The sequence below is a fragment of the Felis catus genome, chromosome B1, assembly GCF_018350175.1.
Source record: "Felis catus isolate Fca126 chromosome B1, F.catus_Fca126_mat1.0, whole genome shotgun sequence".
NCBI lineage: Eukaryota > Metazoa > Chordata > Mammalia > Carnivora > Felidae > Felis > Felis catus.
In genome coordinates, this window is record NC_058371.1 from 172,669,733 (window position 1) to 172,688,557 (window position 18,825).

An 18,825-nucleotide genomic window follows, 5' to 3' on the forward strand; every position below is an offset into this window, starting at 1 on the left:
TACAATGATTCCTGGAGACAGGTGTCATTGTCCCTAAGGAACTGAGGCCTGAGAAGCTCACCAATTTGCCTGTGATCTCAGGAACAATATGTGGATTCAGTCCTAGACTGAAGTATATAAAATATGCTTTTGTACCCAGCCACTTTTGTGGCTAGTATAGCAGGATCTTGACTTGAGTGGTTCTTAAGGAGGGGGGAGGAATTGACCATCAGAATCCAAACAGGGTTCCGTAAGCATGGAAGAGGAAGAAGAAGAAAACCGTCAGGTGCCTCTGTGAATGTTTCTCCTCAATTCCAAGGAGATGTGCAGGGAGATGTGTTTAAAAATAAAACACAGGCTTGGTTTTTCCCCCAGAGCAATCTCTTGAGGCGTGCTAAGGCTATTCTTTAAGCATGTCTCAGTGCCGAAACTTTCATGATGGGTCTCCACAAAGTTGTCACGGCATCATTATCTCTCCCCAAAATTATGTCTATTTTCAGACGGACTGTAAAAATAGCACATCTATTTTCACACAGAAGAGTGGCATCAGTGTGTGATATTACAAAAGCAGGCACATCTGTAATGAAGAGCCACACAGTAGGCATTATATTTCTTTCATAACCCTATGCCAATTTCCTTTTAGGGAATTACCTTTGACCCACGGAACAATGTCTTGATAGGACTGTTAATCAAAGTTGCTTGCTAATCAGCCAACGGATGACATGTGGCCAGAGCTAGACCAATTTGACCTTCTTGATCAGGACTTCGGTTTATAGGTGCAAGGATGTACGGGCAAGAAAAAAATGACTGGAGCTTATTCATTCCAGCAGCAGAGTTGAGACATTCCTGCTTATAAACTCCCCAACACACCCCGAACTCCCATCAAACTGCCTTGGTTCTGAGTATGGTTCTCTAACCTTCCCTTTGATTCTGTGAGCTACCAATAATATCTTTGTAAAATATCCTTTTCCTGCTTAAGTTTCCAGACTTGGCTTCTGTTGCCTGCTGAATATAACATCTAACATCTATTTTATTTAGTAAAGTCATAGGATGTCTGAGCTGTAGGAAATCTTATAGATCATCTGGCTAACTCCTCCGTTTTACAGCTGAGGAAAACCGAAGCTCTGGAGGCTGAGGGTTTCACCCAAGTTCACATCACAGAGCTTGTCAGTGACAGAACTGAGATTAAGACAAGGGCTCGTTTGCCCAGGGAACTGGAGTCTGCTTTTTATTTTAATTCCTTTTTAGTACAAACCAGAGCCTCCTTCTCTGTCTCTCCTCTCTCTCTCTCTCTGAAATGCTTAGTAGAAAATAGTGACTTAAAAAAACCTTCACTCCTCCCCTCCCCCAACTGACAATTTGCTCTGTTTAGTTTAAACACTTGTTTCAGAGATAGTCCTTCCTGGGATTTGGCATCTGGTAATGACAGGCATCAGTTTGTATCCTTATATGGAGCCTTGATTCTTTCTAGCTGTCTTTAAATGTTTATTTTCCCCTTACATGAAAATAATGTTGGGACAGGAAGTGGTTTGCTCTAAGGAAGTGTATGGGGTGGGGTTCTCAAAGTGATTATTTTCCACTTCCAAGTCTAACTTCTAGCCATGTGCATTTGGGGAGAGACTTCCTTTACTCACACTAAAAGATATATATATATATATATATATATATATATATATATATATATACCTGCTCTATTTTTTCAGTTGCTTTAGGGCAGTCATAGCTCATACGATCACTGCCAAAAGGGCCAAATGTTGGGGTAGGAGTTGGGGAGGGTATTAACAATGGTTCAGTAGTCTCCCCTTGTCCGCGGGGGACATGTTCTGAGATCCTCAGTGAATGCCTAAAACCACGGATAGTACCGAACTCTATGTACACTATGTTCTTTCTACACATATACACCTAGAGTTTAATTAATAAACTAGGCACAGTAGGAGGTTAACAATAATCCTGAGAGAACAATTATAACAATGTACTATAAGAAAAGTTATAAGAACGTGGTCCCTCTCTTGAAATAGCTTACTGTACTCGCCTTTCTTCTTGTGGTGGTGTGAGATGATAAAATGCCTCCTTGATGAGATGAAGGGAGATGAATGAATTAGGCCTTGTGATGCAGTGTTAGGCTACTTCTGACCTTCTGGCGATTCATCAGGAGGATCATCTGCCCTCCAGACCACCGGTAACTGAGACCGAGGAGAGTGAAACCCGGATAAGTGGGAGCGACTGTAGCACTAATTATGTGCCAGCCACTATTTTAAACACTTGGTACTTATTAGTTAATTGGTTTTATATCATACCACTCACAGCTGCACCTTATATCCCCCCTTTTGGAGCATTTCAATGCACAATCACAAACTAAAATGTTTGTGATGTCCCTATAATTTTTTTAAAAATGTAAAAAAAAGATTTATTAATGGTTAAACACAGTTTCCAGGAAAATCCTTTTTTTTCCCTTCCCAATTATCCCTAAATACCAGTTTTGAATCAGTAGGTAAGGACTATTATCAATCACCCCAATTTACAGATGTAAAAATTAAGGCAGAGAGGTTAAGTAACTTACTCAAGGTCACATAGCTATTAAGTGGCAGGGTTGAGATTTGAACCCAGGTGGTCTAGGTTTCAAACTCCATGCTCTTAACCCTCTGTTGCATCTTAATCTTGGACTCTCTATGTAGGGAAGGGAAGTTTCTTTTTCTTGGGAAAAAAATTATCCAATACAAATGCCTTTCATAAGCACTTCTAATGGGGGTTTTGTATCATGAATCTCTGTGTTCCAACAATGCTTGGAGGCTACAAACAATACTCTACCACAAGTATTGCTATGCAGCAATGCTTCTCTTGTGTCTACCCATGTATCAAAGTACCTTTACAGAACTGGATTATTTGGTGGTTGTGAGAAGACTTGCACAGATTGAAGCTTTGGGTTCTAGATGCTCATAAAATAGGCTCAACAGGGGCACCTGGGTGGCTCGGTTGGGCGACTGACTTCGGCTCAGGTCATGATCTCACAGTTCGTGAGTTTGAGCCCCACGTTGGGTTCTGTGCTGACAGCTCAGAGCCTGGAGCCTACTTCAGATTCTGTGTCTCCCCTCTCTCTACCCCTCCCCTGCTCATCTCTGTGTCTCTCAATAATAAATAAACGTTAAAAATTTTTTTGAAAAAAAAAGCATGAGATCTTGCCATTTCTAACAACACGGATCAATCTAGAGAGTGTAATGCTAAGAGAAATACCATATGATTTCACTCATATGTGGAAATTTAATGAACAAAACACATGAACAAAGAAAAAAACAGAAAAAAAGGCTCAACAAATAATTGTTTAATAGATTACTTATCGGCGTTAAAATCTTTTAACTCATCTCAAGATCCCCTGTGGTGAAAGATAGTAATTACAATGCACAAACACCTACACATGGATGAAGAAAGGCTGTGAATCGAGTCCCTGGAAAGTTTCTTTCTGCTGGGTTCAAACACATTTTCCTACTTGAAATTTGCTACACAGAGACAGGATATCATCTCTATTCCCCCACCTATTTTGGCAAACGGATCATATAGGTTTTATTTTTTATTTATTTATTTATTTTTTTTTCAACGTTTATTTATTTTTCGGACAGAGAGAGACAGAGCATGAACAGGGGAGGGGCAGAGAGAGAGGGAGACACAGAATCGGAAGCAGGCTCCAGGCTCTGAGCCATCAGCCCAGAGCCCGACGCGGGGCTCGAACTCCCGGACCGCGAGATCGTGACCTGGCTGAAGTCGGACGCTCAACCGACTGCGCCACCCAGGCGCCCCTAGGTTTTATTTTTTAAACAATTTATCCTAACAAAGTTCCACGATATCAAAACAAACCAACAGTGCTTAATAATGACATCATAGCGAGATTTTCTTTATTTTATGCTTTATTCAGAGTGAAAAATTCAGCAGGAAAAAAAGTATTTTAAAAACTTGTCTATTTTATTCTAGTTATCTAAATAACAGACTAATACTAGAAGAAAAGTTCTCCATTATTCAGTAATCGTTGCTTTTTTACAGAACAATTAGATTAACGTGAGCAAAATGATCTTTTTCAATGGCATGTTTTTGTGCAAGAAATTTCATCAGAAACAGAAATCACATAGGCCATATTCTAGAGACTGTGCTCATTTCGATGGGACGGATGGTGATGGGGGAGCAAAAGGGAGGTCAGAGAAGGAGGCGAGAGGACATTGTCCTGCCTCTCTTGAGGACCAATTGTATAAGCCCTGGGACCCAGGTTGACTTACCTATGCCTGAAACAAGCCAGTGTTTGAGACTCCATCTTTCCTTCCTGTTTAATTAATACCACCACAATACTTGAGCAGTGTAGAACCTCCCCCACCATCTCAGCACCAAGACTTAATTTTTATTACCAGTTTACAGTAAAATTTAATTGGAGTACCTTACACATTAAGGCTTTTGATTAACATATTGCTGAAGTGGAGGTCTTTTAATTATTCATCCATTTATTAATATAACAGTTACCTTATGCCAGGCATAGTCCCATAGCAGAGACAGGTGACCCAGACAGTTTGGAAAGGCCTGGGCTGGGGCTTACTCCTTGAGAAACTGGTTTTATCCATCTTTGAATTCCCAGTACCAAGCTAGATGCCTGATATGGAAATTACCTAAGTGTTTGTGGACTCCTGGAACGAGTGTTATGGGAGCCCAGACAAGGAGCACCTAAATGAAGGAGGAAGACAGAAGTGAGGGAAGACTTCCTAGGGGAGGGGATGTAATCTGAGTCTTAAAAGGTAAGTTGGCCAGGGTGGAAGAAACCCATATAAAGGCACTTGAGCAATGATGTACAGAAAGGGAGGCCCTAATTCAAGATCTATGTGTCCTTCAAACACACACACACACACACACACACGCACACACACACGCACACACACGCGGGCTGACATGCAGGACACAGAAGTATGCTCTCTTTGCAAATAGCAATAACTATGCTACTCTCGGTTTCAAGGACATTGCAATAATTAATGTGTGACAGAGATGGGCTTTGTTAAGCTTGAGAATGCCAGAGTTCTTCGGGGGAAATTGACAATACTGTGATCTATTGTGATATTTTTCACACTATATAATTTGAGCTTGTAACTGCTTAACCAATTAAAGATTAAGCAGGCAGCCCTTACATGCTACTGCACAACTGAAAGAATGATTTATTACAGCAGAGGATATTGGAATAGAGGGAAGGCAGATTGCAATCAGAGGAGCACGACTGCAGGTTGCTGTTAACCGGTACTCTAAAACCAGGTTTCCCTGTTCAACCTGGAGAAAGACTGCACTTTAAATCCACCTTTTGGAGCATTCCAGTCCGTAATAACTAGCTAAAAGGTTTGGGAAGTCCCTACGGTTTATAAAAGGGGGAGGTGGGGAAGGCTTATTAATGGTTAAACACACTTCTCAGGAAAACCCTTTTTTAAAATTTCTGATTATCCCTAAATACCAGTTTTTGAATCATTGCAGCAAGAGAAGATTGAGACACTGGAAGATTTTACGGGATTTCATCCCACTTTTGCGGTTATACTATAGCCAAATTTAAAAAACAATCCAGTCAAATTTAAGAAACAAAACAGATGAACATATGGGAAGGTGGGGGAAGAGAAGAGAGGGAAACAGAAACAAGAGACTCTTAATGACAGACAGCAAACTATGGGTTGATGGGTGGGAGATGGGCCAGATGGGTGATGGGTATTAAGAAGGGCACTTGTTGGGATGAGCACTGGGTGTTGTATGTGATGAATCACTGAATTCTACTCCTGAAACCAATATTGCACCATATGTTAACTAAAATTTAAATTAAAAAAAAATGAGAGGAAAAAAAAGTCCAAAGATAATAAATTCCAGGGATGCCTGGGTGGCTCAGTGGGTTAAGAGGCGGACTCTTGATTTTTGGCTCAGGTCATGATGTCATGGTTTGTGAGTGTGAGCCCCATGTCAGTCTCTGTGCTGACAGTGCAGAGCCTGTTTGGAATTTTCTCTCTCTCTCTCTCTCTCTCTCTCTCTCTCTCAAAATAAATAAATAAACATTTCAACATAAATAAATTCCATTACAGCACATTTTTAAAAATGTTTAATTTTGAGAGAGTGAGCATAGGGGAGGGGCAGAGAGAGAGGTGGACAGAGGATCTGAAGTAGGCTCTGCCCTGACAGCAGAGAGCCTAATGCAGGGCTCTAACCCATGAACCACGAGATCATGACCTAAGCTGAAGTCAGATGCTTAACTGACAGAGCCACTCAGGTGCCCCTAAAGCACATTTTCATTTGTGCTAATGATACTGTATTGATTTTGGAATGTGTTGTTCTATGATGTCATCAATATTGTTCAATACTTCAATCCATGAAGGTCCTTCATGGGCTCTATCTAGCCAATGCATGGTGGTAGCTGCATATGTTCAATTGCTACTACATAGAGGTGAGAGGGAGCATGGTGCTGGGGGCAGCCAGCAAGAATCTCTGTGAGTTTGATCCTTGAGTTGATGAGGAACTGATGAAGGTGCTGGAAAATGTAGGACCAGACTGTAAAGGAATGCTGAGGCCAGCCAGTGAAGGTTTTGATCAGGGGAGTAACCAGATTTGCACTCTCAGAGAGTCTGTGCTGACACCATCTTAATGGAGGGGGCCTGGGGCCTGTCCTGACATCAGGCTGGTGTTGTGGAAGAGGAGAAATCATTTTCCCTCTACCCTTCTGAGTTCTTCACTGAGACTCTAATAGTAAAAATCACATTAACAAGAGAAAAACAAACAGATGTTGATTAACTTGTAACCTCACGTAACATTAGAGATACCCAGGGGAAAATGAGTAACTCAGAGAAGTGGCTTAGAATTCAGGCTTATATACCATCTTAATAGGGAAAGGGGATGGAGATGTAGGCCTCTCAGGGAAAAGTAAACGATTTTTAGGAAAGATAAGTGGGCACTGAGAAGAACAGATGAGGTATTGGAACAGGTTGTTCCAAAGTCCATTTGGATGTGGTGTTACTTCTAGTCTTGTGTCCTGTAATAAGAGTCAATCTTCTCTGATTGTTGAAACTCCAGGGGAAGGGATTTATGACAACTGAGTTTCCTTTTGGGGATCTGTCTTTAGGAAGATAAGGGGAGTTCAGAAAAACTTCTTCCTGCATTTGCTGTTTTTCAAGTGCCTACAGCTCAAAGTAATCAACATACCAAAGCAGCATATTTTGGAGTAGCACATCCTGATCTCCTACAGTCATATACTGGGGTGGCATATTCTGCTACCCTTCAATATCTATTACACTAGTTCATAGAATAGATAAGAAAAAAGTGAAACAAGACTGGGGCAATGGAGGGGTGCCTGGGTGGCTCAGTTGGTTGAATATCTGACTTTTTTTTTTTTTTTAATTTTTTTTCAACGTTTATTTATTTTTTGGGACAGAGAGAGACAGAGCATGAATGGGGGAGGGGCAGAGAGAGAGGGAGACACAGAATCGGAAACAGGCTCCAGGCTCTGAGCCATCAGCCCAGAGCCTGACGCGGGGCTCAAACTCACGGACCGCGAGATCATGACCTGGCTGAAGTCGGACACTTAACCGACTGCGCCACCCAGGCGCCCCTATCTGACTTTTTTTTTAAGATCAAGTATTTTTTTATTTTGAGGGTCTGAACGATAATCAGCTCAATTCAACCCAATTCTCTGAACGAAAGGCTGCGTCAGTAGCTCAAAACCAGAGATCCCCGTGGTAAATGGCATGAATTTGAGATCTGCACATCCAGGTGTAGTTCAAATGATGGCCAACAGGTAACCAAAAGATGAACAACAGACAGAGCCGACCAGTAAATCTGTTCTGAGCCACAGATTTTCAATGAACAAATGCCCAGGATAAGATGGCGCCATTACTCAAAAAATTAGAGTCTGGAAAACGACCACCCTAGCAGATGGTGCACGCGCCCGCCAAACATCTGACTCTTGATTTCTGCTCAGGTCATATTCCCAGGACTATGGGATCAAGCCCTATGCTGAGCTCCACACTGAGTGGAGTGTGGAGTGTGGAGCTTATGATTTTCTGAGCTCCACACTGAGTGGAGTGTGGAGCTTATGATTTTCTATGTCCCTCTGCCTCTCTTCCCCACTAGTGTGCATGCTCTCTCTCTCTAAAAAAAAAAGAAAAAAAGACAGGGGCAGTGGGATGGAGGAAGATACACAAAAAAGTAAGCAATAGCACTTGGCAACTAGGTGTTGACAGTAAAGAGAAGCAGCAGCCTAGGGTGACAGCTAGGCTTCTGGCAGAAGTAACACTGCATCCAACAGAGAATGTAGGAGGAGAAGGAAAGATTATGAATTTAATTTGGACATATTCAGATTAAGTTTAGTGGGATACGAAATACTGATGTACAGATGTCTTGTAGGAATTTGACTTTGGTTGGAATTTAGGAGTGATGTCAGGGTTCAAGGTAGAAATTTGGGTGTCATTAGCATAGAGTAGGGTGTTCGCAGAAACCATGAATATACCTACTGGATTTCTTTGCTCAAACTGATTTACATTATTTTGGATGAGAGAAGGGCAAAGTGAATTTCAAATTGAACACACACAATAGATGTTGCGGACCTAGTACAGATATATGAATGGCTGATGACTGAATGAATGAACAGTATAGGTTCATAAAAATCAATAGATGTTCTCTTTACCTCATGACTTGTTTCCATTTTAGCCCTGGAAAGAAAAAACATGATTACCTCAAACAGACAAAAAGGCAATATTTGGATGCAAAACATGGAGGACTTTATTCCTGCTTTTAAAAATCAACAAGTCTTTCATTTTTTCAGCCAACTAATTTCAGACCATTTGACATATATTATTCTCATTAGGTATCAATGACCTAGCAATGACTGACCAACTGCTGTATTTGCAGCAAATCCAGATAGAGATGACCAGCCAAGTGACAGACTGGCTACTGTTCAGCAAGCAAATATGTTATTCTGCACATGACCTTGCTAGAGTAAATGTGAGTCTTTATAATCCTTGCCAAAGACCAAGTGGTTTTAAAAGAAAGAGAGGTATGGCATAGCAGGCATTAACTTATAACACCCATATCTTATATAAATGGTCATGCTATGGTCCCAGGGGCTGCAGAACAGATCAAGACTCCTTAATAATCAATCACAACCTCATCAAGGTAGTGTACAGGGCAGGATGGAAACGAGTCTTTCATTACCATTGATAGATTTTTACCTTGCCAGGGAAAGGTAGTTCTGACCCTTCATGAATCATTGAGAAAATGCTTAAAATGCAGAGTTGTGGCCCAAAATGGCCCAAATGTTTTCACACCTCACTACAGGCACCAAATAGTCTGGGCAATGCCAAATAAGTTACAAATCCATTTTGTAGTTCAGGAAGGTCATTAGGACTCGGATTCGTTATCTACTGAGACTTTGCTTTACTTTCCATTTATTACTCTCCTTTGAATGAAATGGAGCTGTACGAGGAGAGCAGAGGCCTCAATTCATTCAACCCTGACACATTATTCGTGTCTACAATTTTGCCATAAATTTGGAGAGAGACAGAAATTGCAAATGCAGGGATTTAAATCCCCTTGTGCTACACTTGTCAAGAAGAGCAGATTGTAAACTGCCTCTTGCAAATATGATATGCATTTGGGCATCAAGCTAATAACTCTGAACCACAGACTCGTTCATTTGTGTGGTGTTTCCCTCCAGAAGTTTTTGAAATTGCTTCTTTGGCCATTATGTATCTCAGAGCTGTTTGGGTTTAGTCGAAAGATTACAGAGACTATCTGGCTGAAAAAGTTTTTGGAGTCCTTCTCCAATGGGATGGAAATGACAAATTTTTCTGTTTACATCATCACAGCCTTTACAAACTATGCATTTGGGTTGGGCTTCTCTGAGGAAAGGAAAAAGAAATTTGCATGGTCATCAAATTTGTCTTAGAACCTTACAGGAATATTGATGATGAAGAAATCCAAAGCATGTAGATGCCTTCACTCACATTTCTGGCTCTTCTATTGAAAAATAATTTGTGTGTTCTATACTTGAAGTCATTGGCAGGGTCCTATCCCCTATCTCCCTGATCAGAAGCAATTTTCTTTTGCTTCTTGTTTTGATTTTTAAAAATGTTGTTACATAAGTCATCCATTAATACATTTTCATTATAAAAATATTTAATTATTACAAATAACACTGGAGTCCCCTTTAATCACTCTACAAAATTCTGAGGTTCTCCTCCACCTTATCATAACCTTTTCCACCCCTGGTCACAAACGTTATAGTTATACGTGTATCTTTCTAGATCTTCTTTAGGGATGTGGGTGCATGTGTTATTTTAGATAGACTTTCTACAAGTGCCATGCTGTGACTTTCGTTTTACACTGCATAATACATCTTGGAGATCTGTTAGTACAGAGGTCTATTCCATTGTGCTATGGACTGAATGTTTGTGTCCCCCAAAATTCATATGTTCAAGCCTAATCCCCAGTGTTTTGGAAATGGGGCCTTCGGGAGGTATTAGGGTGGTAAGAGGGGAACCCTCATGAATGGGACCAATGCCCTTATAAGAAAAGATGCAGAGAGCTTGTTTCCTGGCTCTCTCTCTGCTCTCTGCCATGTGAGGATACAATGAGAAGACAGCCATCTGCAAACCAGGAAGTGGGCTCTCCCATGACACTGGATCTGCTGGCACCCTGATCTTGGACTGCCCAGCCTCCAGAACTGGAGAAATAAATGTTTGTTCTTTAAGCTAGGCAGTCTATGCTGTGTTTGTTATACTAGTCCAAAATGACTAAGGCACATTCTTTTTATTCTTTTTAACTGTTACATATTATTCCACAGCATCAGTATACCATAGTTACTTATTTAGGTGGTTTTAATTTTTTTAAGCTTATTTATTTACTTTGAGAGAGAGAGAGAGTGAGAGAGAGCACACAAGTGAGCATGGGAGTGGGGGAGGAGCAGAGAGAGAGAATCCCAAGCAGACTCCAGGCTGTAAGTACAGAGCCAGATGCATGGCTTGAACTGTGAGATCACGACCTGAGCCGAAATCAAGAGTTGGATGCTCAACTGACTGAGCCACCCAGGTGTCTGGGTTTTAATTCTTTTTAAATGTTTATTTTTGAGAGAGAGACAGAGAGAGAGAGAGAGAGAGAGAGAGAGAGAGAGATATCATGCAAGTGGGGGCAGGGTAGAGAGCATGGGAGAGAGTATCTCAAGCAGGCTCCACACTGCTGGCATAGCCTGACATAGGTCTTGATCCCATGAACCATGAGATCATGACCTGAGCCAAACCAAGAGTCTGATGCTTAATTGACTAAGCCACCAGGGGCCCTTAAGTGGCCTTAATTTTTCATCATAGTCTATCCATGCCTGACAAAGAGTCTTGAAAAATCTCTCATAGAGTGAATTCTTCTAAGTAAAAAATGTAAATTTCATTCACTTTAATGGAAAAAATGTTCATATATTTCTAAGCCTCCAAATCATATCCATTTTTCCTAAAACATCAAATACCATTAAAATGGACACAATTACTTCAATAGTTAACAGTTTATAATGTAACTCAACCAGACATTCTCTCATTAATTGCCCTATAATATGTTTGTTTCCATCCTCTCATTCAGTATTTACAGACTTTGATGTATTTGTTCATTCAATAAATAATTGCTGAGCACCTACTATGTGCCAAGCACCAGCTTTGGGTGTTGGGAATATGGTAACAAAAAAAAATATCTCTGTCTTATGGAATTTACATTCTAGTGCAAGAGACATATAATAGACAAGATACAAAGGATGTTAGCTAATGATACATCCTATGGAGAAAAAAACAAAGGAGGGAAAGGGAATATAAAATATTGGGAAGGCTGAAATTCGACCTGGAGAGATCTTGCTGAGAAGGTGGATTTTAAATAAAGATGTGGAACAAGTGAGGGAGGGAGCTGTGAGTCTTTCTGGAATGAAAGTATCCTATACATCCCTGACAGAAGATGCCCTCTAGGACCAAATAATTCTTTCTGACATAAATGGCTTGGCCAGTGTTTCTGCCCTGTTGTTCATCATTTGGTTTCTTGTCCTTTATCACATTTCCTAGTTATGGATTCTTTTTTTTTTTTCTGCAGAGATAGCAAACCAGAGCTTTTCTACACAAGTGTCAAAAAAGGCAATCATTGGTTTCAGTGAGAAATGGATCACTCAATATGAGGTTTATCACATGAGAGAGAATGGGATGTATATAGGTTGCCCACCTTCTCTTGGAATCAGAGGCATTGGCAGGAAAAAAATGTGGTTAGGTCTCTGACTGGGAGATTTGTGGGACAATTTATCTCTGCCTGGAGCCACAGGATGGGAAGAAAAGAGCCCAGATGTTGGCTGAAGAGAACTCAACCCAAGGGAGAGTCCTTTTTATGACCAGATATCTGCTTGTCCATGGGCTCTGTCTAGCATTTTATATAGTGCCTGGACATAAACCTTGGCTCTTCCAATTACTAGTTGGATAACATAGAAATTATTTAATCCCTTTGAGCTTTCTTTTTCATCTGCAAAATGGGTACGGTAATAGTAGCTATCTCATAAGACTGACATTGGGGATTAAATGAGATCACAGAGGTAAAGTGTCTGGAACATAGTAAGCACTCAATAAATAAGAATGCCACCACTACTGCCATCACCACCATCATTTCTTGGGCTTTGTAGAGAACAACACCAAGTTTAGAGAAAAGAAGGCGTTATTTAGTACATCTTTAAAACATTTATTAGTATCTCACAGCACCTGGTACTAAAGAATCAGCTAAACAGCTGCCTAGATGAGTTGGTAATCTTCAAGGCAAGGAAAAAGAAAAAAAGTCCCAATGCTCCAGGCAGGTAGTAGAGGGTTAAGGATTTTCAGGAAGGGAAGGGTGGTGATTTACAAACGGGTTTCCCTGGCACCAGCGAAAGGGGGGGGGGAGGAGGAAATGGAGCCATTTTAGGCATATCAAAGGCACCTGTGAGACAGGATGCTGTGTTGATGGCCAGGAAGCTGCTTGATGTAAATGTCTGTGAAGCCAGTATTGTGGCTAGCCTGGGGTGAGAATAATCCAGGGGTGACCTTGTGTGGCTTCATTCTGTGTCTCTTTAGTCCTAGTTTGTCCTCAGTTGCATGGAAACAACCAAAGCTGACAACCAAACCTTTCAGCTACAAATCCACCTCATGGTGTAAAGAGAGCTAAACATGTAAGTGTTCAGATGTCTCTAAAAATAACAGATTATGTTTCTTTTGTTTGGAGGCTGTGCATAATACTTTCAGGTGCTAGCTAGTCAGGTCAAACTGCCCTGGGTTTGAATCCTGGCTCTGTTTTACTAGCTGTGTAACGTTGGATGAATTATATAATGTCTCTGTGGTTCAGTGTTCTTCTCATTTGGGCAGTGGAGATTGTAAGAATATCTACCCAATACTGGAATCATGGAGATTAAATGGGATAATGCTTATAAAACACTCGGCACAGTGTCCTGCAGATAGTAAATACGTATTATTATTATTGCAATCTTTTGGATGGATTGTTTTCTGATGAGGTAATTGGGAAAAGGATAGCATAAACATAGAGAAAGGGAAAGGGAAGAAGAGATATAGAAGAGATAGTCAGGACTGTAAAAGCTGATCCTGGAAGAGAGGCATTTACTAACTGTCAAAAAAAAAATCCTGGGAGAGAAAAAGGAGAAAGATGGCAGGGGCTCAAAGGCAGAGGCTTAGCTTTGCTTTTTGCCAAGGTTCCATCCATCTGGCCTTGGCTTCTACGCTGGCTTTTTCCTCCAAATGGCAGTTCTAGAAGCCCAGCGGTGAAACCCAGGGCAGGGAGATGGATCATCTCTGAATCACCCTAAATTCTGTACTCACTGCAGGCATATAAAAATTGTACATATTATTCTTCTGCAGTATAGAATTCCTTTGAGACTAATAGAAGAGACAGGCCTGTCAAGTGAGTCAGCAGTGACCAAAGGCAGACATAATCCCATTGCTTTTTGGCTGACAACTCAGGCAGAGGAAAATATTCTCTGATCCATACAAAGGCAAATGTAGCTTAAATCCCAACACAAAATTCTAACTATATTCATCTTCTATTCCCAGTCGATGATGACCCTAGATGCCAGAAATGGCAAATACACCGTCTCTTACCATTGGATTGTAATAATTTAATAGTTACTAAAGGTAAGATGCTCAAAGGACAGGATAACTCAGATTATTTTCAGATCTAAGCAAAAAAAAAGATGAAAAGAATGATGCCTCTCCTCAGATTTGTTTAATAGTGGATATTGTAGAGGAATATCTATTATGGGTGAACATACAGAAAATGAACATAAACCTGAGTAAATGATGAGATATCTAGAAAAACAAAACACATGGTGAACCACATGATTTTTTCTTTTATGTGAAGGGTGGCTGTGAAGGCAAAATTGCAGTTTTAAGATGGGTTTTCAGTGTGATCTCTTCTGATGTGCCTTCACAAACACAATCATTTAAGAAACCAAGTTGAGCCTGGATCTGAGTATCATAATTCAGGACATCCTTTTTAAATTAAAAAAAAAATCTGTCATTAAAAAAGTTTTTTGATGTTTCTTTATTTTTGAAGGAGAGAGAGAGAGAGAGAGAGAGAGAGAGAGAGAGAGAGAGCATGAGTGGGGGAGGAGCAGAGAGAGAGGGAGACACAGAACCTAAAGCAGGCTCTGGGCTATGAGCCGTCAGCACAGAGCCTGATGCAGGGATCGAACTCAGGAATGGCGAGATCATGACCTGAGCGGAGGTCAGATGCTCACCTGAGTCCCCCAGGTGCCCCCAGAATGTACAGCATCCTTAAGAGGAAGATCAAAGGGCAAATTTTACATTACAAAAATTACCTTGATGCTGAAGAATAATTTCACTTACAAAATTAAACATGGATTGAAATCATGTATTATGATCCACCCCATCTGTTCAGCATACACTCTATCTGCCTACCTACCTACCTATATCTATCATCTATCTATCTATCTATCTATCATCATCTCTCCCTCTCTATTTTTTTTTTACGAAAGAAGAGAAATAGTTTTTGGTTTTTTTTTTTTTTTTGCATTTTTGCTAAATTACTTCCCTAAGATGTTATTCCTAGACCTCTGCGATGGCTTTGGTTGAAATCTGCCTGCTCTTGTTTCTAGAAAGTGCAGCATGGCTGGCCTGTGCAGAAGGTGACTTTCCAGATAGGAGAGCTCCTGGTGGGTCAGCTGACTTCTACAAAGCACAGGAAATGCTCTCATTTCTGGGTTCAGACTTCTACATGTAGCAGCTTCCTTTAACCCACCCCAGGCTGGTGCTTCTTCATCCCCTCTGAGCTCTGCTGCTGAGGTCCATGGTTCCTTAGTTGGTGTTGCTGAGGCTGCTGCATACCCCAGCTGACTCCTGCCACCGCCTCAGCTTGTCACACTACGCATTTAATCATGAGTGTGATGTGCAGCCCAGTGTGAGACCCAGAGAAAAGACAGAATTCTGTCCTCAGTGGGATAGAATATTCAAGCTTACGCCTCTGCTTTAAGATTTGGGGCTCAATTTTTACCCTTTAGAGCTGTATGTATCAATACCCCAAAGCAATTTTTCTTGGATGCGTTTTGCTTTGAATTGGAAATACACTTTTGATGTTTTTTATTTAATAAGGCACAGGCATAGGACTACATTCATTATTTAGACTGGAACTTAGTTTGCACTTGATGTAAGAAAAAAAACTGGCACACTTGTTCAGGGTAATTGCAAAGAGTGAAACGAACCCAATTTATGTAAAGGATTATTGAAGGAATACAAAACTTCCAAAGTAAGCCTGCTAAATCATTCATTCAGTAACTGATTGACATTTGCCCAGATTTGGATCCTGTGCTTTGCTAGGTTTTAAAGCAAAGCGAAGAAGCAATTATTTAAAAGTGATGATGAAAAACAGTATTGAAAGAGAGCAATCCTGGAGGGTGGATATATTTTAAGTGATTATTCTCTGTTAAATAATGTAATTCACAGACCATTGAGCTAGGCCCCAGGAATCATCTGTCAGCCTATGTTTCTACCTGGCAACCTTTGATATTTTATCATTAAAAGATATGTAAATGCAATGTAAATAATGTCAACCACTTTTTAAGGAACAATTATTTCTTTTATTCTTTTACAGATTTCTATTTCATTTTGTGATTAAAAATTTTTCTATAAACTATATGGGTGAAGTTGGGCTTAAAGCCTGTTTCTGGGAATCTAGTTCCTTTGAAACTACTTGTTTCCATTACATTTCCAGTTAACATCTATAAATCCATCTGATGCTAAAAAATCTGTTGTGGAGAAATCGTAAATCTAAGTCCTCTCCTCTGCTCTGTACACAATACCTACAAAATTTATGAAGAGGCAATTGCATTTTTGGCAGTTAATTTTTCTCTAGACTTAATATCAGAAACATTTCAGGCAATCAAAAAACAATAGAAAAAAAAAGCATCTTTAATTGATTCCTCAGAGTTCTTTTCCAGATTGTAAATAATTATTCTTATGTTTTCTATTTGGTTGTTTCAGGAGATACACAAAATGAAATGTAGGACACAAGTAAAATGCTAATAAGACATAGGATAATATTAAAATATTCCTACTTTGCCTGTATGGAACATAGGCAGTCTACTCTATCAGGGGAGGGAAAGCATATGTGAACAAAGGATTTTCACCCCTATAAAAGTACAAGTTTCATTTGCCTTAGAGAGAACCAGGCAGCAAGACATCTTGTGACAATGCCCGTCAGGATGCTGATGGGGCTCGGATGAACCCCCACCAGAATGAGTGTATGGAGCTCAGGAGAAGTGTTCACAGACAATGCCTCTCCTGGCCACCGGGTCTTCAGTGAAATCTGTCATGGATCAATCTACCAGTTAGTCAAGCCACACATCAGTATTTTCTGCCCTTTAGAAGCAATGATGGTATTTACCACTGGGGAGTGTGATGTGTGTATTTATACAATAGCTTGACTCGGAGTTAAAGATGCAGTCTGGGGGTGTGTTGTGTTCAAATCCCTTTAATTTTCTATTCGGATATTTCCAGGCTTTGTAATTATGCTATCATGTACTTATGGTCACAAAAAGTCTAGTTTAAACTGAATACTCTTTAGTACCCCCCTTTCATATATATTTTCACGCCATATATAATGTTTGGGATCAAAAAGTCCAAGGAGTATGGAAAAATACAAGAATACATCGAAGAGCAGAACATTAAAAAAAACAAAAACACTAGTTTTACCTTGCTCATCAAACCTCTTAAGGTTTGGAAAATTTATTAGTATTTTTAAGCATTTTAAGAATTATTATTAATCCTCTTTTAGAGCATCTGTCTAGGGGCACCTGGCTGGCTCAGTTGATGGAGCTTGCAACTTGACCTCAGGGTTGTGAGTCTGAGTCCCGCATTGGGCATAAAGATTACTTAGAGTACCTAACTACTCTTTTCCTGGGTTCAGATCATGTTCTTCTATTGTGAGCACGCAGTAGGAGTTCAATGAAAGCTTGTTTTCAGAATGAATTACTATAAAGAGATATTTATGTTTCTCTTTTACTATAATAGGTAATATCTGTAAGTAGTGTTATCTTTGCCATATTTATGTAACAAAACTAAGTTCAGTATAAGATTTGATTTAAAGTAATACCATAAGAATGGGACATTTAAAGGTGGGAATTTAAAGGATTAAATAAAAAGTATAGGATCTACCCATGAATTTCTAAATATAGCATGCTTGACCAGGAAAATGGAAATGAATATTGGTGAATGAACTTCAAATTAAAGGAAATTATCAATATAAAGCCTTGTAAACTTAAATTAACATAAAGGAAATACACTTATTTGTAAAAACAACCATATACATTAAGAGAAATGATATTCTCTCTCAACTTGCGTTCTCCATACTGTCCGTGCAAAATTGCTTGTAGAGTCCTCAAAGGGGCGTCTGTGGCCAGATGTGCAGAGAACATCCCCTTCACTGATATATAACAGAGCAATGTGGCCTGCCTTTTCTTTCACTAGATGGGAGTCTGGCCAGGTCACGGCTGTGCTTTTGAACAACTGGTCTGGATGTGTGAGACCTGCAGCACAGGCAGCAGCAGCTGGAAGGCATCCTGGATGTATGTCGTGCTATTGCAGCCCTGGGAGAAGGGAGAAATGTGGCTCAAGGGTTGTTTGCAGAGTTCAACCTGGACAATCCTTCCAGTTTGATAATGGTCCCTCCTTGCAAACCTCACAATATTTTAAAATATTTTTCCTTTAATGTTGGTGCTTAAGGCAATTGTAAACACAGTCCTTTGGATGAAATGCGTTCAGCTCTTAATTATCTATACTAATAGAAGAATTCACTTCACATGAGGCAAGTCATTTCCATGGACTTTGAGGCTACATCGATATGTGTATATTCATGACCAAATATATCCAGTCTTCCCTATTCCTCTCCCAGACCAACCCCACTGTCCTGAAATAACACAAAAGCACAGTATGAAGGAAGCTCTAGTTTGCCCTAACCTAGAGATGAATAAACAGGAATGGGCTACATAAAGCGAACTGGAGATAGTACTGTGTAATCATTCATGGCAAATCCTTGAATGCATATGGGTACCTTCTACTTGGTTTGGATATTTGATGTTGCCATTCATGTTCTGTGGTATTGTTTTTTTTTTTAAGAATTTTTTTTAACTTTATTTTTTATTTTTTAAAATTTACATCCAAATTAGTTAGCATATAGTGAAGCAACGCTCTGTGGTATTCTTGCATACCGCGGTCGGTCGAGAGGCTATGTAATGTTTCAGGTCACTAAAACATAAGAAAACTCCCACCGGGGAAATAAATAAACACTTGACTTCAT

At 40.1% G+C, this 18,825-nt stretch overlaps 1 protein-coding gene and 1 long non-coding RNA gene across 6 annotated transcripts in view; one reads left to right on the forward strand and one right to left on the reverse strand.

Moving 5' to 3' along the window:
- Nucleotides 1-3,177: 3,177 nt before the first annotated feature.
- On the forward strand, nt 3,178-5,138 carry LOC123385085. The gene is made up of 2 exons (XR_006597135.1): nt 3,178-3,534; nt 3,775-5,138. It is a non-coding gene; the product is annotated as an uncharacterized LOC123385085 (long non-coding RNA).
- A 10,437-nt stretch (nt 5,139-15,575) lies between these two features.
- FAM114A1 (family with sequence similarity 114 member A1) overlaps nt 15,576-18,825 on the reverse strand; it is a 69,557-nt gene continuing 66,307 nt past the window's right edge. For all 5 annotated transcript variants that reach the window (XM_023253196.2, XM_019829634.2, XM_003985439.4 and 2 more), the window contains one exon: nt 15,576-18,115. In XM_023253196.2, coding sequence (XP_023108964.2) covers nt 18,014-18,115 — 102 coding nt within the window. In that variant the 3' untranslated portion in view covers nt 15,576-18,013. The remainder of the gene's footprint in view (nt 18,116-18,825) is intronic.